At 49.6% G+C, this 27,352-nt stretch overlaps 1 protein-coding gene across 6 annotated transcripts in view; it reads right to left on the bottom strand.

Annotated features, from left to right (window-relative positions):
• The window catches only part of Lar (tyrosine-protein phosphatase Lar), a 511,609-nt gene that overhangs the window by 60,422 nt on the left and 423,835 nt on the right, over positions 1 to 27,352 (bottom strand). For 3 of the 6 annotated variants that reach the window (XM_077692998.1, XM_077693002.1, XM_077693000.1), the window contains 9 exons: positions 26,218 to 26,502; positions 24,312 to 24,494; positions 21,421 to 21,531; positions 18,249 to 18,521; positions 12,435 to 12,725; positions 10,799 to 10,819; positions 7,812 to 7,912; positions 3,809 to 4,004; positions 1,175 to 1,462 (listed from right to left, as the gene is read on the bottom strand). In XM_077692998.1, coding sequence (XP_077549124.1) covers positions 1,175 to 1,462; positions 3,809 to 4,004; positions 7,812 to 7,912; positions 10,799 to 10,819; positions 12,435 to 12,725; positions 18,249 to 18,521; positions 21,421 to 21,531; positions 24,312 to 24,494; positions 26,218 to 26,502 — 1,749 coding nt within the window. The remainder of the gene's footprint in view (positions 1 to 1,174; positions 1,463 to 3,808; positions 4,005 to 7,811; positions 7,913 to 10,798; positions 10,820 to 12,434; positions 12,726 to 18,248; positions 18,522 to 21,420; positions 21,532 to 24,311; positions 24,495 to 26,217; positions 26,503 to 27,352) is intronic. The other 3 variants (XM_077692999.1, XM_077693003.1, XM_077693001.1) reach the window with 2 other exon arrangements.

Below are 27,352 nucleotides of genomic sequence, written 5' to 3'. Positions count from 1 at the left end.
TTCCTGCAGACTATAAAGGGGCCCTGAAACAGGGCTCAGCAGAACATCAACATGCAAAAGGGAAAATGAGCTAGAGTAAGCGTAGACAGATGTCATACAAGGCTCAGATATTCATGTCCCCATACATCTAGAAGCTGCGTTTCAAGGCACCCTTCGTAATTTCAAAATTCGCCCATTTCAAGGTCTTTTTATGAATAAATGGTAGGGAAGGAGAAAATTTTTTGCAGGAACTCTCTAGTGGGAACAGACAACATGTCTTTTTAGGGATGATATAAGCAGTTTAGCATGAGAACGTTACTATTAAGGGGGACAACACCTGATAATATTCCTATGGAACTTCCCAATTCATGACCCAGAGGCTCAAAAAACGGGTTCACCAGTGCAAAATGTTTTCCAGATTCATGAAACTGCTTCCAACAGCTTAATTTGCTTAGTTTATAAATATATCACTGCTGTACTGAAATAAAAAATAAACGAAACACATTTTAGTTTAGCCAGTTTGCACTAGACGGTGTTCGCTGTCTAGTAAGCGGGAGTTGTTCTTTTTAGTTGCACTGCTGAGCGCGAGGACGCGGGTTCGATTCCCGGCCGCGGCGGCCACTTTTCTGATGGAGGCGAAAAGCCAAAATGCCCGTGTGCAAGAGATGTCGCAGCACGTTAAAGATCCCCAGGTAGTCAAAATTAATCCAGAGCCCTCCACTACCGCACGCCTCATCGCCGGCGTTGCGTCGGCACTTTAATACCTACAATCAATCAAATTAATCAATCAATTCTTTTTAGTTCAGTACATGAGTGACATATTTTTCAAAATAAGCAAGCTAGGCTGTTGGGAAAATTTCAATGGAACTGTAAAACTTTCCGTACTGGAGAATGATGGTTTTTACGCTTTGGGGTCATCAGTCGGCAAGCCCCATAGGAATGCGATCAGGCGAGTCTCCCTTGACATAGTTTTGCTTTGCATGCGGCGACGGTGTGACATGTCAAGCGTTACAGACGGACAGCCGGGTATTCCCGTCAAGTCAACATAGAAATGCTCCCGCATTCAAAAATCGGAGAAACAAAAGAGCGCCACTTATTGGCAGACAGCTGGGTGTCCTCGTCGAGTACGCACCGAAACGCCGCTCACGCGTTTCAAAACGGGAGAAGGCGGGACGAGAGAAGAGAGCGCGCTCACCGTACTGGTCCGTCCGCACAGGCAGGGGCGGGGTGGCGGCGCCCTCGCCGTCGCGCGACCGGGCGGCCAGCCAGAGGTAGTAGACGGTGTCCGGCTGGAGGCTGTCCAGCAGGAAGCTCTGGCTGTCGCCCGGCAGCCCGCGGTGCTCCTGCTGCTGGGTGAACGTGTCGTTCCAGTAGAGCTCGTAGCCCGTCACCACCTCGGCCGGGTCCAGCGGGCGCGTCCAGTTCAGCTGGATCGCCGTCGGGGACACCGCCACCGCCTTCAGGTTGCGCGGCTGGCTCGGCACTGCACGGGCATTGCCGGAGGGGCAGGAGGGGGAGCCAAGGAGCAGCAGGGATAGTGTAAGTGAGGGTCGAAACCCCCCACACGGCAGGCAGGGGCAAGCGACCAGATAACGTCACGAGAACTGACGCGGACTATGATGAAGCTTTCAAGCTGCACGGCAAAGGAGATGACAGCAGCACCCGTTGGACGAGACGCTATCAACATGCTGAGTGGCGCAAATACACAACACACAAGAAAGAAGACACGGACAGTAGCGCCTGTCCGTGTCTTCTTTCTTGTGTGTTGTATATTTGCGCCACTCAGTATGTTTGTAGACCTCAACCAACACGCCCAGCAACACATTCTCTTGAGACACTATCAGCTGCATGCCACGTTTTGACTGCGCAGCGGAATGCAAATCGTGGGGTCCACACAGTTTTTTTACCACCAACAGATGCCGCTAGTTTACCCGCGCCAGTGTTGCAACAATGTTATCTAGCCGCCCCAACAAACAAAGTTTTTTCTCTCACTCTGTGGTCGGAGCACATCACCACCATGATATGATCCATTGTTTTAAAGCGGAGCTGTTCATGGCTATTGTTTCAGGCATTTTTGTTTTATGTGTGCGAAAACTAAGTTCTAAACGTTGTGCAAAATCGTTCAATTCTATGCAAACGCTCACCACTTGCCGAAATGCATTTTGAGAGGATCGGTTACCAACAGGCACCATTTTTAAGACCAGTAGCCTCTCAGGTAGACAATAAAGGTTTCTCAAAGATTTTCCACTGTGCCCGCACTGTTCGCCATGTCTACAATTGCACTGCCCCCTTTTTGTTAATGTTCCAGCCCTTGCGTGTGTAGTTTCCTCCAGCTCCTTGGAGTGGTGGTCTTGTTGCCCTGTTGCCGCTCACCATTTTGAATTTTACATCTCTTCTGTCACTTAACGGGAAGGCCGCTTATAGTCTGGACTTCAGCTTCCTCCATCACCTTATTTCATAGAGTGGGAAGTCTCATGAATATTTTAAACAGTCAGCTTGTCCAGAGACTGAGAGGGCGAAGTGCAACACCCTCAGGGAGCATCAGGGCAATCACACTTCGCCTTGTCAGGTCCCATTCTTTCATATGTCTTTGCATAACACAGAACTCTTCTACATTTCAATGTGTTCAAACAACTAGCCCAATTACAAGCTTTGCTGGAAGTACAGACTGGTGAAGTGTGGGCTGATGGCCTGCCTGGTTCAATGGTCCCGAGATGCCATGCCACTCTCCTCTATTCTTTTCCTACAAACGTTCTAATTGCATCCTTTGCACCCGGTCCTGTGTCTGAAGTAATAAACCAGTCATACGGACCCAAACCTTGCTTTTAAAGGAGTACTGACACGAAATTTCTATGTTACGTTTTTTCGCTGCTATGCGTGCCTACCAGCCCACTAATCATAGAATGACAGATTAGACGGTCGAGCGCAGCGTAAACATTCATTTACGGCGTCGTTTATTCGTGCCGGTTTCGGTTTCGGCAAAAAAATGCCGAGCGGCCGCCATGACAGCATGTATCACATGGCGTCACCATTCTTGCCGTATCGCTGCCTCTCCGGAAGCGCGCGCGAGCGAGCACACACGCGCGCGCCCAGACCGGCCGAGGTCTTCGCCGTCCCCACAGGCCCGGGCAGCATGACGTCAGTCCCAAAACCATGACGTGTACACACCCCCGAGCAGCGCGCGCCAACCACAGCCAGCGCGTCGGCTTCGTCACGGGAGCCCCGACGTCGGCAGTTTGGGGCACGTAGCAGATGATGTCACGTCAGCCCGCTCTGGGCTTTCTCGTGCGGGCGAAGATTAAAATGGATTTTAAATATGTTTCGCTGAACGGTTGCTGTTGAAACTTGGTGGGAGATATCTTCTGATAAAAAGGAAGCGTTTTACATAGTTATCTCAGCTTTGAAATTTCGTGTCAGTACTCCTTTAAGTGCCACACTGCTAGGATGCTCCAAGGTGACGGTAACCATTACACAATGCTGTTGCAACGAGCAAATTTTGAATAATCCCCAGGTAGTGAGTGCAAGCCGATCTCAGAGTGGACTAACAAGGCAGCGAGTGCACTTCAGTGCTGTGCAAACCCTAGAACCCAATACCCGCTTGTTCAGCCCTTCCCACTTGAAAAAAGGGGCACCTCCCTTACCCCTTAGAGTTTGGACTACGCTTATCAGATTAAACCACAATGAAAAAGAAAAAGGACTGGGTATAACTGCATGGCTGCACAGCCAACATGCATGATTAGGATTCAAGCAAAAAAACAAAAAAAAAAAAAACAAAGAAAAGCCAGGGTGAGAGGGTTGTGCCCTGGGGAGTGCCATCTCTCTCCCTCACCTCCCTGCTGCGTCTTGACTTGCACGGGAGAGGAGAAGGGTCCCAGGCCGCGGCTGGTGAAGGCCTGGACCCGAATGGTGTAGATGGTCTGCGGAGTTAGGTTGCTGATCGTGGTCAGCTGGTTGTTGTCCACCGTCTGGGCATTCCACGACTGGGTCGGAATGCTTGGCTGGGTCGTGTAGTACACATTGTAGCCCTGCAAGATGAAAGGGAGGGGGCAGGAAGGGGGCGGAGTTATCGCAGCTGCATGTGCGTGGGAGGCTGCTCTGGAGCATCCTTTGCCCCAAAAGAGACTTACCAGAAGCACAACCTTATCTAAAGTGACCTCACGTATCAAAGGACATTTATTGCTCTGGAGCACACTTATCCCTAAAAGAAGACTTACCCTGACCTACCCTTAGTAAGGACATGCCTGACAGAGACTTACCTCGCATGTCAGGTGTAAGTCTCTTACTGCGCAGCTAACATGATAAATTAAAAAATCAGGTGTACATTTTCTAAGCCTTTAAACAATCTCAGGGTAAAGAAAAGGACACAGAATGTGTGAGACTTCTTTTTAAATATTTTAAATTTGGGGGCTTAATGCACCGAAGCTACACCTGAGATATAAGGTGTGGCGTAGTGGAAGGCTCCGGATTAATTTTGACCACCTAGGGATCCTTAATTGACGCAGAAATCTTGACACACGGGCGTTTCTGCTTTTCTTCTCCATCTGAAAAGCAGCAGCCGTGGGCAGGGATCCAATTCGCATCTTCGGGTTTGGGAGCACAACGCCTTAGCCGCTAAGCATAAGTTCTTCTTCAGGTGCAAGTAGAGAGAGAGCACATGTGCATTTTCTCAGTGTAATTTTGCCTGTTCAGTTCATTGTCGATGATAAAAATATTTTTCACAACCCCAAAAAGATTCATACCACCGAAATTCTACTGTATGCTTGAATGACTGAGTATGGGGTTTAATGCATTGATACAGCACAGGTTATAAGGTGTGCCATAGTGGAGGGGTCTGGATTAATTTTCATCACCTTAGGATGCTTAACGTGCACCGAAATCTCAAACACACGGCGCTTTTGCTTTTTGCCTCCACCAGAGAAGTGGCCGCCGCGGTCAGAAATCAAACCCGTGTCCTTGTGCACAGCAGCACAACGCCTTAGCCACTGAGCCACCGTGCCGAGTATTCTATCATATGCTAACCACCATTCCTTCACATTTAGAGGTAAGATTCAAATTTGTATTACACATTGCAACATGAAGAACACAACAGAACAAAAATAAAAGTGGTCACAGAATTCAGCCTTTGAAAAGAGAGAGAGAGAGAAAAGACTTTATTCACAGGATCCTGCGTGGGGTAGGTGCCGGCCTCGCAGGGCGCGGTCTACCCTTCTAATGTTCTAGTCTATGCAGTCCTAGAAACACTGGGCCTAGAACTCGAGGGTTGAACCTGACCCGACAGAGGATACTTGGGTTCCCGCGCCCCGCGCTTGCGGGTCACGAGTTCCCGTTCTCCTCTGCCTGGCCAGGGCCCCCTCGAGCCGCTGGATCGCCCATTTCTGAGATTGGCAGTCCACCGAGCGGATCCACCGCTCCATCTGCGCTGGCAGTTCTTGGCGGGCGGTGCTGTCGTCGGCACCAGTTTCTCCGCCATGAGATTCCCCAGCCCTGCCACACACATCACCGTCGGCACCGTCGCACGAACCGCCGCCCGGTATCGCTGCACTGTCACACCTCACTATGTGTTCTAGTGTCGCCAGTTCTTGTTCACATACACTGCACACCGGGCTTGCGAACATCTCGGGACATATGTGGCGTGCCATCGCCGGGGTTAACGCGCACTTCACTTGTAGCCTTTGAAAAGGAAGTTGCTCCTACAGTCGAACCCCGCTACAACGAACGCCGCTTCAACGAAATATTTCCAATTCCCCGTCAGCTAGCCATAGAAGTCAATGCAACAAAGTCCTCGCCACAATGAACCATTTGTCAGGCTTGCTTTCGCTTCAACGAAATTTTCGATGATTTGGGCTGGGTTTTAACAATTATTTTACAATAAAATAAGCATAGCGCCAGCTATCTGTAACTTTTTATACATTCAGGACGCTTAGTTTCACCGAAAACATGCGCGTTGCGACCACACCGCCACCCAAAACAAAACAAAAAATAACTCAGGCGCACGCCATTGCTTGATGGTGATAACGATGTGGCTGGCCGTCTTTACACGAGGCGCAGGCCCGCTTCGCCAAGGCGGAGCCCCAGAGCTACAGCCAATCCGTATCCAGTTGAAATTGCATGAATGTGCTCCGCTGCTGGCGCGGTGCCGTCATGTATGCGTTGTGAGCAGCTGTCCTTGCCGTTTTCCTTCAACCATTCTTCATAGCCAAGAGCAAAAGTCATGTTTGCGTGTTTGGTCTTGAAGCCTAGTCATCCTATCTTAGTCGCGAGCGCGCGGTTCTGTTAAATGCAAGCGCGCGCGTCTTGCCTGCCAAGGTCAGTAGCTGCCGTGCCCTGTCGGAGGATAAGATAACGGCACTGCTCCTGCCACAAGCGAGAGGGGGGCTTCCCACGGCCTAGCAGCTATCTGCAAGTAATCAGCTCGGTGGACACGCCTTGTTGTACAGCCATACGTTATGCGCCTGCCATAGAGTTTCTTACAGTATACACTAGAGAGGAATCTGGCGCTAGCGTCTATGCGGCTCACATCAAGGTCATCTGTGTCGTCATGGGCGGCCATTATACATCGCGCTCGCCTTAGTTTCATCATTGGCTTGGATTGAAACGTTTTAGTGACCGCAAATTTAAACAAAGTGCCACAAAAACGCGAAGAATAGTGTGCAATTATGAAAGTGGAAAATAAAAACAGGCTGTTTTAAAACTAAGAAAAAAAGAAGTAAAGCGTTTTTTTGCCGGAACGGTTGTGCCTGCTATTCCGCAGGCCAAGGTTGTAGTTACGAACAATGTTATTATTTGGGGGGTAAATCATTAGAGAATGTAATTTTATTATTTTACCATTATTTCAAGAAATAAGTTGTTTGAAGAGTTTCGAAAGTTTTTTGAGCGTGCCTATCAAAACGTTGCCTTCGTGGTGAACCGGTGCACCGCGGCCGCCAGCTAGTATAACAAGGAAAATGAAAACGTGGCGTTAAACAGTCGTAGACGATGACAAGATAGGACGCATACAAGCGCCCGTATCTGCCGTATCTTGTCTTCGTCGAAGTACGTTTTGTTTCTTCTTTTCGTCAGCTACAAATTTCGCGGAGGCATATTACCCGCTCAGACATACGTCTTTCGATTGCGACATGAGCAACGTCAGGTGCGATCACGCATTGCATGCTGTTTCACTGAACACGGCTACCACAGAAACGGGAGGATTTCGTCTTCCTTGTAGCTCGTAAACGTGTGAATGCATAGTGAAGAAAGCAAATTCCAAAAACCGCTTAAGAATCCAGTTGTCATGCCAAGCCCAAGCCAAAAAGGATGTCTTCCCATGAACCCCCCCGACGACATGGCTTACGAGGCGCAGTTTCCTCTCTAGTATACTTACTAAGAAACTCTATGGCGCCTGCATATCTTCACCCCCCTCCGTAACGCGTTCTTTGGGTGCAGTGAAAAAAACAGATAACCATTGGTATGTTTGTTATCCGAATAAACATGAGTTATGGCGCGTCACTCCTTTTTCTAAACACTGTATTATGCTGCCAATGTTGCGGAAACGTACGGGGCTATTTTTCTGGCCTTTCCGTGCTGTGTTGGGGCAGATTTCGCCTCAACGAATTTTCGCTTCAACGAAATTTTTTGCACGTCCCGTCAATTTCATTGTAGCGGGATTCGACTGTATTCCTTTTCTTTCTTTTTACTGAATGCATGTTAACACCTTTAGCGATGTGTAGAATTTTTATTGCATGAATTCTTCAGCACTGCCAAAACGGTACAGTAATGAGCAGTACCATGCTTCGGCAGTCTCGCTCAGCAAAAAGCTGCACAAGTTTGGGGAAAAAGCAACGGAAGCTGCTCACCATGACTTGTCCGTTTGGCTCCTTCGGGGGGTCCCATTGCACAACCACAGTGCTCGAGCTTAGAGTTCGAGCCTGCAAATTTCGAGGGGCGCTGCCGGGCTCTGAAATTGAACCGGACAGAGAAGACTTAATTACGAACACGGAGAAAACAGCATTGTGCATTGTTGATTTGCAGCTCCAAGCTACTTGGTGCAGCGGCTGCCCACGGCATCATTACAGTATTCGACGAGATAAGAAAACAAGACAAGGACAAATCATACACAAGTCACCGTGTCCGCAACAACTGACCCTTTGTCTACAATTTAACACTTTTTGCTCCAACCAAATGTGAACCCCACTTCCCCCAATCATTAAAACTCGGTGCCAAAACAACCTGAGCTCACTTTACGAGACATTTTTGCCATTTATTCTGCCCCATCACCAACGTGGGACCTGTGTGTCGCGTTTGTTCACTGCATTGAACAGAGCCACACTGAAGAGCACAGCAGACATTTCCACCTTGCTCGAGAGTGAAACTAACACTCGAGATTCTTCGAGTAAAAGGTTTAAAATGTAGCACCACACACAAAAAAGGAAGACGCTGGTATGCAAGACCACAGATGTGAATAAGAGCACGTCGGCTGTGGCGGGAAGTCAAGCAGGGGGCAAAAAAAAGAGAGAAAGGAATTGGCTGCAGTGCGCAAGCAACTTTTTTGCACCTGGTGCGGCGAGTGGCAATAAAGACGCACCACAAAGCAAAAAAACGAAGCTTCGCAAGCGTAAAGCGCGCATCTAATACGCTAGCTACAGCAAGGTTGCCCCTTGTAAAAGATAAGCTATAGCAGAGGCTGCACAAAAGAATAAAAAGAACGTTGGCAGCAAGAAACTAAGACTTGTAGGGTGCCTACTTCTGACAACAACTAATGGTAATGAAAGGGTTCAAGTGCTGAAGTACGCAAGCACTCCCGTGTTCTCATTGCTACAAGGAGTAGCATCAGCGTCCCAAATTACAGTATCTCGAAACAGTGCCGTCAAGGCTTCCCAGCTTCCTGTGATATGCTTCGCACGTCTACGCGTAACAAGAAATACAAGTGCCCATGTCCAAAGCATGGACACAGCCATGGCCACATTTAGAAAAGGCTAGGTGACGACACCTCTAAAGGCACACAGCTTGCTCCAATAACCAAAATATGAGTACAGTCCACTTATAACAATGTCCAAGTGCCAAGGAAATCCCACAATTAAAACTGATAACTGTTATAAGCGGGTTGAGAAATAAAACGATGAAACGGAGCTCAAAACATTTTATTCGCATGCGCGCAAGGTCGTACTACTACTTATTTGCAGGAAAGAAGTCGTAGCCGGTCTGCTTCGTTTGCTGAACGCGAAGCTGGTGCTCATCTTTTGCAAGAGCATCTATAAGTGCTTCAGCTAGCTGAGCGAAGGGCCCTTGGTGGAAACAAGAGTCCCCGAGGGACTGTGTCGTCCGTTGGGCCTCCTGCGAAGACACTACCCCAGTAGGCTGCACAACCGTGTCGTCAGAGTCATTCACTGTCACCGCTGTCCGTAGATTGTATCCGCGCAACGATCACCTTTTCAGAGAGGCACTCGCATGTTTCCGAAACACCACCCCAACACCTCTTCCGTAGAAAAACGGAGGCACTTGAAACGGCACCCAGTCAAATTCAAAGCGGCGCGCAAGGGACACAACGCGCAAGCGAGCGAGCGGGTGCGGGGACGATGCCGAGGCCAGCCAACGTTGGCCAAAGTGTTGGCACCGTGAAAGGGGTTCAGAAGGAAAAATGCTCCCCTCATCCCCTCGCTGCCTCATAAGCGGTGCAGTCCACTCGTTTTCTGAGAGGTGGACGGGATGCGCGGCGCATTGCGGCACATGCCGTCGGCACGCTTGGCGCGGAGAACCGGCGGCAGCTCATATCTTTGGTGTACCCTGTGACCATTGATTGATTATGAGGTTTAATGCACCGACGCTACACAGGCTACGAGGCACACCGTGTGGAGGGAGGGCTCCGGATTAATTTTGACCACCTGGGAATCTTTAACATGCGCCAAAATCTCGAACACACTGGCTTTTTCACCTTTCACTTTTCGTCTCTACACTCTGTGACCAGATTCAGTCGTTATATCCGATATCGTGGCACTAGAACATTGTAATAAGCGGTTTATTTTACCATAGAACGCATACAAATGTGGCCGGTGCCATAGTTGTTCATTGTTATATCCGATATAATGTTATAAACGATATCGTTATAAGTGGACTCGACTGCGCACATTCTGATAAGCACAATATCTTTTTGTTCAGGCACTAGAACCTCTGTGTTTGAGGGAGGCAGCGACAATTATTTGCAGGCACAAATTACAGGGGGGGGGGCAATATATTACAATATTGCACATAACAGAAGGAAGCGGACTGTGCTTGAGTTCCCACAGTTTGTTTGCATCTGTTCCCCTCTTTGTAAAGCCGTCTGCAGCTACCGTATTTACTCGATTCTATCCCATCTCCAGTCCGAAGGCACATCTGATCGTTACAAAAACACTTTTCAGCACTGAACAGCCCGATTATGAAATCCGAAAGTTTAGCTATTGCCACAACAGGACAGCTCCTCGTTTGCTCTCAAATCCAACGATACTTCACACGCGCTGAATCCAAGTAAATATGGTACTTGAAGCACAATGATAGTGGATTGGTGTTGTGTTGACCCAATGGCACGATTCAGTTCCAGTCATTGCTTAATGCGAATGCGGTGAAAATCGGCACATGCACAGGTGGAAATCGCCAAAGCAAAGCAACACTTTTTTTTTTTTTTGAGAAAGTCGGTCCCGCCAGTGTTTATCAGACAAATTAGTGCTAGTACAACCCATACTGTTTCACAAAGGGACAGGGGTGGCAAAAAAAAAAAAAAAAGAGAGAGAGGAAAGCCCTGGAGCAACGGAAAGGGTCGACGAGAATCGTGAGAAAAGCGTCTGGCTCAAGCAGCGCCCACACTTACTGCTCCCTCCAGCCAGATCCGCTGATGTTGGGAGGAGGAGGGAACAACGAGGGGGTGAGAGGGGGAGGGGAAAGCATGAGAGAGAGAGAGAGAGAGAAAAACAAGAAACGAGGCGGCGGTTACGACAGCAGCACAGACAGCAGCGGAGGCCAGCGCGTCGCAGCAGCACGCAACAGTGGCTCAGCGGCACAGCGCAAGCGGCTTTTGGGCTCATACTAATCGAGGCAACTATTATTTGCAGTATCGGCTCACTACGTCAGCGCAGCAGATTATGCAGAATGAACACATTCTGTTCCTAGAAAAGCGAGAGAGAAGCCAAAAGCTGGCTCAGAAGCTGGTCGCACAAAGAAAGCACTGCACTTTCCTTCACGAAAGGATGATAGATGTGCAAACTATGCAGAGGCTTGAAACAGACTTTTCCCTTCAATTAGGGACTACAGGTGCAAAGAGGGTAGAATGGAGTTAGTAAGGAATGAATAAATAAATAAACTGGTGTCAACTCCGCAAGCCAGGGGGAAAAAGAAATTAACAGCTGTTTCACAATTCTGATGCAAATTGTTTTGTAGCTGAAAATAATCAAACTGCTTTCGAATGATCCTTTGGATTTAAGTATCGCTACCATTAAGTTGCTAGCACTCTTTTTGTAGATCAGAAATCAACCCCCACAAGTTTTCCAGCCGGGAATTTCAAAAGCGTTTCTTCAATGCATCAGATTCAGCAGCAGAATGTCTTGGCCCTTGAGACTTTTCCCAGTCGCCCCGCAAGGCTGGGTGCTGTGACGGCAGGAAAGTTAACAAAGTACACTATGTTGTTGCCCGATCTCTTGGGCCAAATGTCCCACTTGGGTGAGAGGAAAACGACGTTGACGAGATACACTTTCCCAGACATTTCTCACTAGCGTAGTCAGTCACTAAAATTTGCTATGAAGACATTTTTGAAAGGCAATAAAAGGTGTCTGATATCAATGCGTGAAGGGACCAGTGGATTTTATTAAATGCCCCACATAAGACCCTATGAAGTTCTACAAACCGAACACCCTTCAAGTCAGCTTCACTGCCATACACAATTGCAGTGCTGGCAAGACATTTCTACAGGGGTAATATAGGCGGTCTTGTATGGAAACGTGAACGGCCTAGGGCATTTAGTTAACAGCATTTTTGAATGTGGGGAAGAATAAAAAAGATGGTTGAAACACGAAGCTTTCTTCGCGCGAAATTAAGCAAGGGGGCATTTGCGATTGATTTGTTTGAGTTTGCTTCGTGTAGAAGTTCAAGTAGATTCGAGCATGAGTAGTCCAACCAAACTGCTTCGACGCTGTCGAAATGGCGCAATCGGATAGCTGTTGGCTTCATAACACGAGGTGCCCAGGCTCGATTCTGACCATGGGGAACGTTTTTTTTTTTTTTTTATTGAGGCGTTTGGCATCTCACCATCATCATGTGTCCTTTGTGGAAATCCATTTGGTAAAGCTGGCTTTCCTGCAGTGCATTTTGGTGTTACGATTTACAGCGCAAATGAGGCACAGAAAGCTTCGCTTTAAAAGCGATACAGACAGACAGACAGGTAGGTTTCCTCGCCGAGTCTGCATGGAAATGCTCACGCGTTTAAAACGCGTTCAGAAGAAGAAGGGTCCCACCTGTCTCGCCCGTGGTGACAGTGACCGGCACACTGGGTGACCCCCTGCCCAGATCGTTGACGGCGATGACGTAGAACTCGTACTCCGTGTACGGGCTGAGGTCGCGCACGTGGTGGAAGGGCGTGGTGATGCCGCTGGTCTCGCTGTACTCACGGTTGGCCTGCCGCGGCTTGTACTGCACCACGTAGTAGCGGATGTTCTCCGAGCCGCTGCCCTCGTAGGACCACGAGAGGCGCACCGATGTGGCCGTCACGTCGGACACGGCTAGGTTGCTCGGTGACCGGGGAAGTGCTAAGGAAGAAAGGAGAAAGGGAATGGCTGTACTGCCTGAGGGGGCATGAACAGAGGCAGGGAGAGAGGGAATGGTGGAAGAGATGTCCCGGTTCAACGTTACGCGGTCCATGCAAGGTTGGTGAGGTCGCAAGTAACTTGAACTGGTAGTGAGGGAATGGCTGTACTGCCTGAGGGTGCATAAACAGAGGCAGAGAGAGAGGGAATGGTCGAAGAGATGTCCCTGTTCAACTATACGCGGTCTGTGCAAGGTTGGCGAGGTCACAAGTAACTTGAACTGGTAGTGAGGGTACGGCTGTACTGCCTGAGGGGGCATAAACAGAGGAAGGAAGAGAGGGAATGGTGCAAGAGATGTCCCGGTTCAACTACCGTATTTACTCGCGTAATCCTCGCACTCGCGTAATCCTCGCACCCCTGATGTGAGCCACCAAAACTTGGATTTTTTGGTTCCTCGCATAATCCTCGCACCCCCAACTTTGCAGCGGCGAAAGTTGCCTGCTCGCGAAACCCGCATGGTGCACGCGCTCTCCAACGCGCGCCCTCCCCCGCCGCCTCTCCGTTCGGCAGAGAGCGCTGTGTATCCAAGGCCATCCAGGCGCCCTAACAACCCTAGCAGCGTGTTAGGGCGCCTGTTAAACAGGCGCCCCAACACGCTGCTCACACTGTTTTTGAGCCGGTTTCACGTGCGCGCAACTAGACGGCGTTCGCGCAGCCCGCTGTCGTGTCGTCGTCGTGGTCCCGTCACTCGCGTCAACGGTGGATAGCTCGCTGCCATTTTGAGAACTTTTTGATCTCTTTGTTTTGTGCTTGGTGCCGCTTTCAAATTGAAAGCGATAGAGTACGCGATCGAACACGGCAACCGCGCCGCAGGCAGGCACTTCGGCGTCACCGACTTCAATGTGCGTTACTGCAGGGGTAGGGCACGCACATGACGACTACGAGATAGGGCGCGCGCCAGAAAGCAAAGGCGGCAATTTCATGATCGCTGATCGACGAGAGACTGTTTACGTTGTAAATAATAAAATAAAAAGAAATAGCTGCTGTTGGCAACACTGAGCTTATATATACAAAAAACGGCCGCTACATTTAGCGGGATTGGCAGGAGGCAGATTGGCAACACTGTGCACCGGATTTTTTTTTTTCCCGCATAATTCTCGCACCCCTAACTTAGCATTGACTTTTCCGAAAAAAAAAGTGCGAGGATTATGCGAGTAAATACGGTATACGCGGCCCACGGTCGTGCAAGGTTGGTGAGGTCGCAAGTAACTTGAACTGGTAGTGAGGGAATGGCTGTACTGCCTGGGGGGGCATAAACAGAGGCAAGAAGAGAGGGAATGGTGCAAGAGATGCCCCGGTTCAACTATACGCGGTCCATGCAAGGTTGGTGAGGTCACAAGTAACTTGAACTGGTAGTGAGGGTATGGCTGTACTGCCTGAGGGGGCATAAACAGAGGCAGGAAGAGAGGGAATGGTGCAAGAGATGCCCCGGTTCAACTATACGCGGTCCGTGCAAGGTTGGTGAGGTCACAAGTAACTTGAACTGGTAGTGAGGGTATGGCTGTACTGCTTGAGGGGGCATAAACAGAGGCAGGAAGAGAGGGAATGGTGCAAGAGATGTCCCGGTTCAACTATACGCGGCCCACGGTCGTGCAAGGTTGGTGAGGTCGCAAGTAACTTGAACTGGTAGTGAGGGAATGGCTGTACTGCCTGGGGGGGCATAAACAGAGGCAAGAAGAGAGGGAATGGTGCAAGAGATGCCCCGGTTCAACTATACGCGGTCCGTGCAAGGTTGGTGAGGTCACAAGTAACTTGAACTGGTAGTGAGGGAATGGCTGTACTGCCTGAGGGGGCATAAACAGAGGCAGGAAGAGAGGGAATGGTGCAAGAGATGTCCCGGTTCAACTATATGCGGTCCGTGCAAGGTTGGTGAGTTCACAAGTAACTTGAACTGGTAGTGAAGGTATGGCTGTACTGCCTGAGGGGGCATAAACAGAGGCAGGAAGAGAGGGAATGGTGCAAGAGATGCCCTGGTTCAACTATACGCGGTCCGTGCAAGGTTGGTGAGGTCACAAGTAACTTGAACTGGTAGTGAGGGTACGGCTGTACTGCCTGAGGGGGCATAAACAGAGGCAGGAAGAGAGGGAATGGTGCAAGAGATGTCCCGGTTCAACTATACGCGGCCCACGGTCGTGCAAGGTTGGTGAGGTCGCAAGTAACTTGAACTGGTAGTGAGGGAATGGCTGTACTGCCTGGGGGGGCATAAACAGAGGCAAGAAGAGAGGGAATGGTGCAAGAGATGCCCCAGTTCAACTATACGCGGTCCGTGCAAGGTTGGTGAGGTCACAAGTAACTTGAACTGGTAGTGAGGGTATGGCTGTACTGCCTGAGGGGGCCTAAACAGAGGCAGGAAGAGAGGGAATGGTGCAAGAGATGCCCCGGTTCAACTATACGCGGTCCGTGCAAGGTTGGTGAGGTCACAAGTAACTTGAACTGGTAGTGAGGGTATGGCTGTACTGCCTGAGGGGGCATAAACAGAGGCAGGAAGAGAGGGAATGGTGCAAGAGATGTCCCAGTTCAACTATACGCGGTCCGTGCAAGGGTGGTGAGGTCACAAGTAACTTGAACTGGTAGTGAGGGTACGGCTGTACTGCCTGAGGGGGCATAAACAGAGGAAGGAAGAGAGGGAATGGTGCAAGAGATGTCCCGGTTCAACTATACGCGGCCCACGGTCGTGCAAGGTTGGTGAGGTCGCAAGTAACTTGAACTGGTAGTGAGGGAATGGCTGTACTGCCTGGGGGGGCATAAACAGAGGCAAGAAGAGAGGGAATGGTGCAAGAGATGCCCCGGTTCAACTATACGCGGTCCGTGCAAGGTTGGTGAGGTCACAAGTAACTTGAACTGGTAGTGAGGGAATGGCTGTACTGCCTGAGGGTGCATAAATAGAGGCAAAGAGAGAGGGAATGGTCGAAGAGATGTCCCTGTTCAACTATACGCGGTCTGTGCAAGGTTGGTGAGGTCACAAGTAACTTGAACTGGTAGTGAGGGTACGGCTGTACTGCCTGAGGGGGCATAAATAGAGGCAGGAAGAGAGGGAATGGTGCAAGAGATGTCCCGGTTCAACTATACGCGGCCCACGGTCGTGCAAGGTTGGTGATGTCGCAAGTAACTTGAACTGGTAGTGAGGGAATGGCTGTACTGCCTGGGGGGGCATAAACAGAGGCAAGAAGAGAGGGAATGGTGCAAGAGATGCCCCGGTTCAACTATACGCGGTCCGTGCAAGGTTGGTGAGGTCACAAGTAACTTGAACTGGTAGTGAGGGAATGGCTGTACTGCCTGAGGGGGCATAAACAGAGGCAGGAAGAGAGGGAATGGTGCAAGAGATGTCCCGGTTCAACTATACGCGGTCCGTGCAAAGTTGGTGAGTTCACAAGTAACTTGAAATGGTAGTGAGGGTATGGCTGTACTGCCTGAGGGGGCACGAACAGAGGCAGGAAGAGAGGGAATGGTGCAAGAGATGTCCCGGTTCAACGTTACGCGGTCCGTGCAAGGTTGGTGAGGTCGCAAGTAACTTGAACTGGTAGTGAGGGTACGGCTGTACTGCCTGAGGGGGCATAAACAGAGGCAGGAAGAGAGGGAATGGTGCAAGAGATGTCCCAGTTCAACTATACGCGGCCCACGGTCGTGCAAGGTTGGTGAGGTCGCAAGTAACTTGAACTGGTAGTGAGGGAATGGCTGTACTGCCTGGGGGGGCATAAACAGAGGCAGGAAGAGAGGGAATGGTGCAAGAGATGCCCCGGTTCAACTATACGCGGTCCATGCAAGGTTGGTGAGGTCACAAGTAACTTGAACTGGTAGTGAGGGAATGGCTGTACTGCCTGAGGGGGCATAAACAGAGGCAGGAAGAGAGGGAATGATGCAAGAGATGTCCCGGTTCAACTATATGCAGTCCGTGCAAGGTTGGTGAGGTCACAAGTAACTTGAACTGGTAGTGAGGGTATGGCTGTACTGCCTGAGGGGGCATAAACAGAGGCAGGAAGAGAGGGAATGGTGCAAGAGATGCCCCGGTTCAACTATACGTGGTCCGTGCAAGGTTGGTGAGGTCACAAGTAACTTGAACTGGTAGTGAGGGTATGGCTGTACTGCCTGAGGGGGCATAAACAGAGGCAGGAAGAGAGGGAATGGTGCAAGAGATGTCCCGGTTCAACTATACACGGTCCGTGCAAGGGTGGTGAGGTCACAAGTAACTTGAACTGGTAGTGAGGGTACGGCTGTACTGCCTGAGGGGGCATAAACAGAGGCAGGAAGAGAGGGAACGGTGCAAGAGATGTCCCGGTTCAACTATACGCGGTCCCCGGTCGTGCAAGGTTGGTGAGGTCGCAAGTAACTTGAACTGGTAGTGAGGGAATGGCTGTACGGCCTGAGGGGGCATAAACAGAGGCAGGAAGAGAGGGAATGGTGCAAGAGATGCCCCGGTTCAACTATACGCGGTCCGTGCAAGGTTCCGTCCGTGCAAGGCTGGTGAGGTCGCAAGTAACTTGAACTGGTAGTGAGGGAATGGTGGAAGAGATGTCCCGGTTCAACGTTACGCGGTCCGTGCAAGGCTGGTGAGGTCGCAAGTAACTTGAACTGGTAGTGAGGGAATGGCTGTACTGCCTGAGGGGGCATGAACAGAGGCAGGGAGAGAGGGAATGGTGGAAGAGATGTCCCGGTTCAACGTTACGCGGTCCGTGCAAGGTTGGTGCGGTCGCAAGTAACTTGAACTTGTAGTGATCGTTTGGATGAGAAGGAATTCAGTAGTTTGGGGCCTTTGAAGGTTTGTAAAGTTCAGAAGAAAACAGAAAATGCTTGGCGTTTTTTGCGGCCGCCCCTTGATCTACCTCAACGGCATCATGCTTACTTGCCTAGCAGTTTGATGCTACGTCATCCTCGAAAACTTGGGCTTTCACTTGTTTAATGCTTGATACACACGCCTTGTTTTCTTCACAAACAGTTCGCAGGAGCCGAACCTTGGCAATCGAACCTGAACCTTGGCCCCTCTTTGGTCCGCTGAACCCTTTCCATGTCGCCTTGCTGGCGAAAATTTTCTCTTTCTGTTTGCGCCAGTCCTGCGCACAAGTTTCCGGAACACTGAACACATGTGACACGGCCCGATTTCCATCGCTTTCCGCGCACAAGATTACTTTCTTCTTAAACGCAGCATCGTGGTGGGAAATTCTATGGTAGAAAGAACAGAGGAACGCAAAAAAAGGCTACGCAGACAACAAAGGCAAACATGCGCCGACTACGAAGTGCTGGCTACGCGTTCAGTAATCAAGCAGCCATCTTGAAACGTTGATGGCGATACGGTGCCGCAGTTTTGAGTCGTACTCGATCGTAACGCGCATGTGATTCTGGGATTTATTATTTCGGAAAAAAGGTGTGCGTTAGATTCAAGTATATACGGTTCAATCAGGGTTCGTAAGAGTCGTGCAAATACAGTACTCCCGGGATTCTTGGGTGGGGAGGCAGGCGCGAGCGGCTCACCCTGGACTAGCACCTGGGAGACGTGCTCGATGCTGCCCAGGGTGGAGCCGGCAACGCACGTGTAGTTGGCCGACTCGCGCACGTTGTCCAGCACGAGCACGTTGCGCCCGACGGGCACGTCGCTCTCGGGGGTGAGGTCAACGGCCCCCTTGCGCCAGCGCACGTACGGCATGGGCGACCCCACCGCCACGCAGGTCAGGTTCAGCGTGGCTCCCGGCGACACCTCGTAGCTCGCCTCGGGGGGGATCGAGAAGTAGGGGGGCACCCGCCGCACTGTGCGCGCAGGCGGAGCCGGCGCTCGTATATTAACCCGTCCCCGGCACTAAAACACAGGCTCGGTTCATTAAAGGAGCCCTGCAACACTTTAGATAAGCGCTTTCACTCTTTCCTTCGCGTCTGGAACCACTGCGAAAGCTATAGTTATCGCCAGCATAGAGCGGCACTGCATGATTTGCTCGCTGCAGCAGAAACGAGTTCCATTTCTGCTTTGTTTTTGTGGCTTTTTTCCTTGCGTTCATTGCTGCAACTGAAAGAAAACCGGCCGACAGCCGCTGCATGGCCTCAGTGACGTAATTCGGGCCGTCAAAGAACGTCAAGACCGGGAAAGAGAGAAAAATCTTTTGAGTGAGTTTACAAGTTATCTGATGGGCATAGAGCAGTAATTTTTGGCTGAGGTACTTTGCGACCCCCTAATCTCAGTGCTGGGTGTGTTCGGTGACTACGTCCTGCAAGCATTTAAGATTTCGAAAAAAGTTGAAAAAAACGTTGCAGAGTCCCTTTAAAAAAAGACTTCTTCGTCTCAATAACAGCGATACCAATTTTATTGCAGGCTTCAAACAAGTGACCGAGATACTAACGAAGACTTATGACGCAGTGGCGACTACCCAGCCACTGTCCGGCGACGTCTCTACGACGTCACGGAGACTTGTTTGTGCGATCGGAAGCTGCCGACCTAAGCCACCACCAAAAAACATGACTTGCAACCGTAGCAGGACCTCTAGTTCCGTTTGGTCAAATCATTTGAATGCTATCACGCAGTTAACACACTGCTAACTGTGTCTTTACTGCTGGCCCATATTTGTCACTGTAGAACGAAATTTTTTGAAAAAGTTGAAAAGAAAACAAAAACATCTTTCATGGCTGGAAAGGAGCTGAGTGAGTTATCGAAGGCTAGTTCTTTCAAATTGAACACAGCTGTAGGCCCCTTAAAATGGCCTCTTAAAATCGCCCAACGAGCAAAAACCCAGTGTTGGCATCCGTAACAGCAAAATGGCTTTTCAACCGAATGTTTTTGAAGTGCCCCACAGTGCGAGGCATTCCATAGTGTGCGCTTCGACCCAGGTGTAGCAAAATGGGGCCACCCACGCCAAAACACCACAGATGAAGTAAGGAGGTGGAAAAACACAGCCGAGCGAACAGACAGACAGGCAGCAAAATCCACCACCGTCGCCAGCTGTCCCAATACATGGCGGCAGGAGCCAGCAGCGGCGCAACATGTAGGAGACAGATCAAAGCCATTCAAAAGCGTAAGGGGGAGGCGGATCCCGAAGCAAATTGTCTCAAACAGCGAGAGAACAAAGCCCTTGGAGAACACGGGGCGGAAGCTCAGGCATTCAAATTGGACATTAATGCTCCCATATTGAGAACCCTGAAGGTGTCCTCAAACTTTTTGCGTTAAAACATCATGGAATACTTCAGCACCTAAGCTTGACAGGCCATTCAGCTACAGTACTGATGCCTTCTAAACAAACCATCCCTCATTCGTTATTCTTGTGTGCTGTTGATATAGTGAAAGCTTAAAATTGAAATGCCATAGCAGTGTAATTGTGAAAGCTGGAGCAAACACGCCAATGCAGAGGGTGGCGACTGTTTGCTGCTGCAATCCTGCTGAGAGTGACCTTTGAGGGGATACTGAGGGAAACCAGACAACTTTTCGTACATCATATTACAAACAGATCGTGTAAGGGCATTTCGCTCAACACTTGACACTCAATCTTTCCAGTTTCTGGCATTCAGAGTTGTTAGCATTCACCGAGTAGAAAATGGCGATGACAAACACAAAGAAGAAAAAGAAGAAAAAATCACTCGGGCCACTTAGGTCTGCTCACATGCTTTGACGGCAGATGCATTAGAATTTCCTCTGGCAAAACTTATCAGAAACTTCTTTCCTGCTACATCGTGCTCGCGTCTCTTTCTTCACTTTCGTTCCTTTGCCATTTGGCCCAAAGCACTTATGCCACAGCCTCTCAGGAATCAAAGTTCTCCGTGACTGGGCTGCACCAGTTCGGCTTGCAAGCCATTGCGTTTACCTATCAGGTGATACGTCGTCAGCAACACATGCAGTAGGCTGACCCTTGATAAACCACTGGCACCTACTCTAAAGACCCGGGTTCAATTGCCATGTGAACTTTACAGCACTGGCCATTTTCAGAACCAGACAACAACAACAACTAGAACAAGGCCAGTTTTTTCACACAATGAGGCACTTAAAGGCCAACTGCACTCAAAATTTCGACGTCTTGAAAACATCATTTCCGTATAGTCTGCCGAAAAAGAAAGCAACACGCAAAATACAACAGCTGAAATACGTGCGTGGACGCCGCAAGCGGTCAGCGAAAATCGGAGATTTTGAACCCGAAATCGAGGAGAGAGCGGCCATTAAAATGACGTTGCAACAATCCAGTCAGCAGCTCGGGAGCAAGCGTGCGCGCAAGCTCTACGCATGCACGGGGCAGCAAATGGGCGACATGTGCGCAGCAGAGCTCGACCGGTTCTCCGGCTGCGTGGCTGGCCAGAGGAAGAAGCCCCCGTCGGCTGGAACGTCACAGGCACGTCGTGGCTGTTTACGCAATCCACCGGCAAGTGCAGCGTGGTCTGCGGCGGAGCTTTTGTAGACGCTTCTGACTGATTAACGAGGTGTTTCACGGGGCTACCACTCATGTCCCAGATGATTTGGGGGTACTTACAACACATTAAAAATAAATTTGGTCAAGGCGAAATTTGAGCGCAGTTGGCGTTTAAGGCTTTCGCGTTAAAGAAAACGCAACGAGCGAGTACGACAAGACAAGCCAGTGGCTGCTCCGTAGCTCCCTGGTGCCCTTCTGCCCCATTCGCCGCTGCCAGTAAAGAACCGGCGAGCTTGTCGCTCTGCTTGACGCGGTAAAAGGCTCACCGCGAACGAAGAGGGTGGCCATGGGCGAGATGGCCGTGCCCACGCTGTTCTCGGCAATGCACTCATAGTTGCCCTGATCTTCTTCCTGGGCGTCGTATATTTGTAGGGAGCCTGCAAACAAGCACAAGTAGCACCGTTAGATTAGACAAGCCCCCAACTTTTGCCGCTGTACCTGTCCCCCGCCCTCTCCAGTTCTCTGTACTGTCTGTGCTAAACAGCGGTTCAGTTTTGAGGCGTCCAAAGGAGCGAAGTACAGTTGAACTTCATTATAACGAACACTGATATAGCGAATTATCGCTTATAGCAAACTAAGTACAAACTTTGATTGGTCAGGTTCTATTTCAATGACACTTAACGGTATGAACGGACAGTAGTGTTCCATCACTCTCTTCACAGTAGGACTGTGATTGTGCCTCTCATGTGGACATGAAATGCTTGGTAGGTGGCCCCTAGTTCCTCCACTAACAGGGTAATCTTACTATTGAACACTGTGTCGGGACAAAGAAGGGATTCTGCACAGGGGAGGCAGACAGCAGGGCAGTGCTTTCTCTCTCTGGCAACTTCCTGGTATTGCTCATAACAAAAGTGAAACCGTGAGTCCTGCGCGAGATATCGGACGTAACGGAGAAATATTTGACCAGGAGTCTGAGAAGCCACTTGAAAAAAAACCCGTCGCCTGAAACCGCGGAAGTATGAAGGCCCTCTTGTTCGTGGACACTGTGGAAAACTTTGTCCTGCTCAGTGCTACGAGTAGCAACCAGACAAACATCACATCCTTCGTCGAATAAATAAGGACGCAGGCGTGTTTTTTTTTTGTCAAGCGAACTTTGTTCTATCGTAATTTCACATACTCACGGTTCATTGAGGTTAAAATGCAACATTGAGAAAGGTAAGTGCTACCTTGTTTACGGCGGCTTCGAAGCCTGAAAAAATGCATTTTTGTGTCAGGTATTTTTGCGCGAGCCAGATTTTTCATTTGTTAGAGCCGATTTTTACCTCAACTGTTACAACAAATATCAGATACAACAAACTAATTTGCTGTCCCAATACTACTTCTGAGGTTTGACTGTATACTGGTATGCCAAGCGTGTACTGCAAAGGCAGTGGCCATTGTTCTTAAAAGCTTTTCCTTAAAAAGATTTCCCTCTCTGAAAGGAACAAAAAGTTCCCAATGCACTAGCTTATCCTGTCCGATATCAGTCTTTAGTTTATCTTTTTTTTTTTTTTCTTTTTGCCCCTCATACACACGTTTTCAATTTGCTGCTTCAAAGTAGTATACAGCAAAATGCTCATGGACAAATGACACGAGGAAGGGGAGCAGGTAATAACAAACAAATTGAGCACAGCAAGACCTAATTCCAGCCAACCTGTAGTAGCATTGCTCTCGAAGTTGACACAGATAAGACGTAAGTGAGCACTGGGCGTTCAATTCCCTCCACAACTCCCCCCCAACCCATTTTGCAAAGGCAGGGTCTGCAGTGCCATTTGGCGGTACTATGAGCACCCCACTAAAATGACGTCTACCGCCTCGCAAAAAAAAAAAAAAACTGGGTCTGGCACTTTGCTTTTTGTAGCGTCACGTAATCCAACCTAACCTAACGTAGCATTAGGCAATAATTGAAAGCACCGGAAATAACCCAAGCCATGACAGATAACATTGAAACTAAAGATGAAAAAATAAATGAATAAAGGAGGAAAGAGCTGGGCTCAAATCACTGCCGTGGGCATAGGGAAGCTAAGCCGAACCCCTACACCACACAGGCAGGTGCTCTGGCCTGTGCCAAGCTCACCTTAAATAATTCAGCCACCTTCATAACTGAGATGCAAAGGCTGAAAAAACAGTGGAACTGGTGGTCTCCACTAGTTCTAACTTGGCCTTTCTTAAGTCGACCACATTCTCAAGAGAAGGACTGTTAAAAAGCAATGCTTTCTGAGAAAGCAAACTGAGTTTAATCCATCCTCCTAAAGTCCAAAATCCAGACTGCCAAAGTTCAAATTCAACTCAGCCAAAGTCAATGCCCGCGATACAAACCCAAAGGAAATTCTGCGTGCCCCGAATACGACGATAGCGCGTAGTCGGATAGAAGCTAGTTTCACAACGCCAGGGACCCAGGTTGGATTCTAACCACGGGAAGGGTTTCTTTTTTTTTTTTTTTTTTAAAGCACTGACACCAATTTTCGGCGTTAATATTATTGCACAGTTCGCTTCCTTCACTCAGCAGAATACCCTGGGTGAAATATGAGCGGCCTGCGACGCGAAGAACATAGTTCAATTGGATCTCATTTATTGCGGCGGTGGAGCAGCGCGCGGAGCGGCACTCAGCAAATGGACATCAGCGTGACATCATCCAAGGAGAGTCAAAAGAAGTGATGCGGCAGCGCTCGTCAAAAGCTCGTGACGTCACTTCACGCACGTGGCCCCACGAGCGGCGAGCGGGCGCAACGCCCTCCCAAGCGGGCACCGGTGACGTCTGCACAAAGCGGTGAGGTCAGGCAGGGAGTCTGTCATATGCGCCGTTCGGGATGAAAGCGCGGGAATTTGAAACAAACGATTTTCAGGCTGTTCAATGTAATTAACTATCGTCCGCTGAAGTATTTGAAGTGCTGTTTCAGGTTGGCCAGACCATTAAACATCGATAAAAGCAATAAAAGTGTAACGTAAAATTTTCTTGTCAGTGCACCTTTAAGGCGTGCACTCCGAGCGCCTGCTCGTGGTCCCGTTGCCTCATCGCCCCTTTCCCTCCCACTCATTGGCCTGGCATTTTCCCCCTCTCCACTTCACCTATGAATTTCCCGTTAACGATGCACATGCACAGAGCTCAAGCTTAAGCATCCCCGTTGTTAATATTCGATGCCCGGCACTCTAGAACACGATGTTTTGGGAAACTTGCCCGCTGCGGCCAGGGAGTAGCGGGGGTTGGACATGTCGACTGGGATGTCGTTTCGCAGCCAGGATAGCTTGGGTTCGGGGTCCCCCTCCGCTTTGCAGGGGAGCAGCGCACTGCGATTGCGCTCGACCCCTTGCAGGTTGGGCAGCAGCTTGAAGTGCGGGAAGCCGGGAGGCACCTGGCTCTCTGCAAGCGGACGAGGAGAACGGGGCACGGAAAGAGGCTGGGTCACACAAAGGCCAGCGGAACAAGACATGTCGAACTCTCTGCATTTCATCATCATCATCATTCCGTTTGTGTCCCCTGTGGGACATAGGCTTCCCCAATTTTCTGATTTCATCCCACCATTCGTTAGCAGTCTTCCCCTACGTCTAGTCCTACCTCTCGGTATCCACTCCGTCACCCCTGACCAAGAGAAAGTAGGGTGATATAAGTAATGTTCAGGGATAGAAAAACTAAATCGTGACAAACTGTTCGCATGGCGACGCAGTGAAACATCCCCCTCGCGAGGGGCACGATCAAATGCAGAGCATTTCCGGGGGCGCACGACGTTAAGTAGTTTGCGTTGCGTTAATGTTGTTGCACTTGTGGCAACTGCTGACGAGAGAGCGCTCGTCAGCAGTAATTTGAATGCGTCAAGGCTATAAGGCGCGTTCGTAGCCTCCCATTCTGTGTCGGCTTTGTGGCACAGTGAGTAGAGCACCATGTACATTGCGTTCCGCCCGCAGGGTCGAGGGATCGAAACCAGGCGCCGGATAGTATTTTTTTTATATAGTGTAGGGGGAGGGGTGCGGACTACGACTACGGAGCCTACGGACGTCAACGCGGGTGACATCGTGAGTTACTGAAATGCTCTGAATTTAAAACAAGCATCCTGAATTAGAGAGCTTAGAGAAGACATTATAGCTGAGATTAAAAGGGGGAAGTGGACTCGCACTGGGCGTTTACTGTGGATGAATGAAAGTTGGTGAACGACTGCATTTATGAGAGCCATAGAGAGCACCACTACGTGCCCAAAGTGGGTGCTGTTTTTGGCTTTCTTATGCCTTGGCAGGTGACATGGGAGAGGGATTTCGGGTAGCATGCAATGAACGAACTCCTCATCATGGTATACAAGGCATAGTGGGATAGAGACCGTGACTGTCGCAAAAAACAAGCTGATGTGCTTCCTTGACTCGTACATTGGCTGCGGATCGACCTACCTACCGAGCTACGGACGTTTGCTCTAAATGCTGACACGCTCAAAAGCGCAAAGCAGTCCTCCTCTTACTCCTCTCAAACTGAATTCCACTACTGCCCTTAAAATCTAAAGTAGTTTTCCATGTAAAGACAACAGAGACGGCTTTCAAGGTGGCACTTCATGTAAATGTGATGGGCGTTGAACATCTCAAGCCAAACTATGCCTTCCACCCATACAGTTGGCAGTCATGCTTAAACATCTTGCTTATGGAGTGAAACAAGCTTTAGTGAGCCAAATTGGCTATATCAAAGAAGATTCAGTTTCAGTTTCATTTAGCAGTGTGCCCATGACTGTGCACAGCTCTGAAAGGAAATATCCAGACGATGAGTTAAACCCTTCCCTAAGGGAAAACACATCAAATTGTAAATCAACATCCAGAAACTAATGCACACAAGTCTTCAATTAATGCCCAGAAATCTTACATCAAGCCCACCCGCTGCAGCCAACGTCTAGGTGCCTCGAACAAATGTCCCTACAACGTCTGCAAACAATGTCTAGAAGACATCCTACATCAATGTCTAATAAACAGTTAGACAATGTCTGTAATCAAAATTTGACGACTTTTGAGATCCAACGTTCAGAAAATGTCTAGACAATGTCCGACATCAACTTCCAGAGAACGTCCTACAACGAGGCAAACGCAGCAGTCGGCTAGCAAGCCCTCCTCACCTTCGAGCACAGTGAGCACAAACTGGGCCCTCACGGGCTCGCCGACACCATTCTCAGCGAGGCACTCGTAGGTGGCGTTGTCCTTTCCCGAGCGGACGGGGTCGATGCGGAGCACCGAGCCACCGGTCATCTCGGTCACCGTGTAGCGGTTGGTGGAGACGCGCTTGCCATTTTTGCGCCATTCGATTTGTGGTCGCGGGTTGCCCACCGCCGTGCAGAAAAACACCGCCACCCGTCCCGTCACAACCGTCCGGTCCCGGGGAAAGATGACGATGCTCGGTGGATCTGCAAGAAGAAGTCATACGGGTTCATACGGGCGTTCGTACGGGCCTTTACGGGAAAACTCTGCACCTTTCGCATACCCGCAGTGGATGTAGTGTACATTTCTTAATGATTAATATTTTCGTCAAACCACTGATGGGGCATAATAGGCTGCTTTTCCCCATACAAATGCACAGTTATATATTTTGGCCAGACTTGTCTGCAAGGCCATGCTGTGTGCTTCTATGTGGGCGAGGGCCTGGAGCATTTGTGCTGAATGATTGACAGACCTTGCCACCCAGACGCACCCCCACAAGCGCCACCTACTGGTTCACTTGGAACACACTTTCTATTCTGAGCAACTGCTGGATAGGCTTTGCTGTTAGGCCTCAGTGGGCTAGAAGTAGTCGTGGGTTTCCACGCTAACAGCCAGCGTTCGAGCTACAGTGGCTTTAATTTTTTTCGTACGATCGATTTTAGATTGGATTGGAAAACATTTATTGAGCCAACGCTTTTTCCCTTTATTGCTGCTCTTGTTTTCTCTCTTTTTTCTTTTTTTTTTTGTCAATTCTACGGATTTTTGTTGAAAATAAGGAGTGCTTGGTATGTTTTTGGTCAGTTTAGCCTACCAGAAAGTTATTAGTTGTTCGATTCTTCTGGTACGATGCGAAAAAGAGGCGAACAAGGGATGCACCTAAGTGGCCACGTTTGTCAAATACACAGCACCTGACATCACACAAACCTTCAGATTTGTCTAGCAAGCAAGCAGCCTATCCATTCATAGCCAATCCCCCATGCGGGTATGTGCCCAGGGAAATTTTCTTGATAGCAAATAACTCTATGCAAATGGTACGCCCCTACCCCCACATACGAC

The sequence above is a fragment of the Haemaphysalis longicornis genome, unplaced genomic scaffold (genome assembly GCF_048455015.1).
Source record: "Haemaphysalis longicornis isolate Haplotype H1 unplaced genomic scaffold, Haemaphysalis longicornis Haplotype H1 scaffold_12, whole genome shotgun sequence".
Classification (NCBI taxonomy): Eukaryota; Metazoa; Arthropoda; class Arachnida; order Ixodida; family Ixodidae; genus Haemaphysalis; species Haemaphysalis longicornis.
The sequence above is the reverse complement of the archived record's forward strand: the minus strand, read 5'-3'. Positions and strand labels throughout refer to the sequence as shown.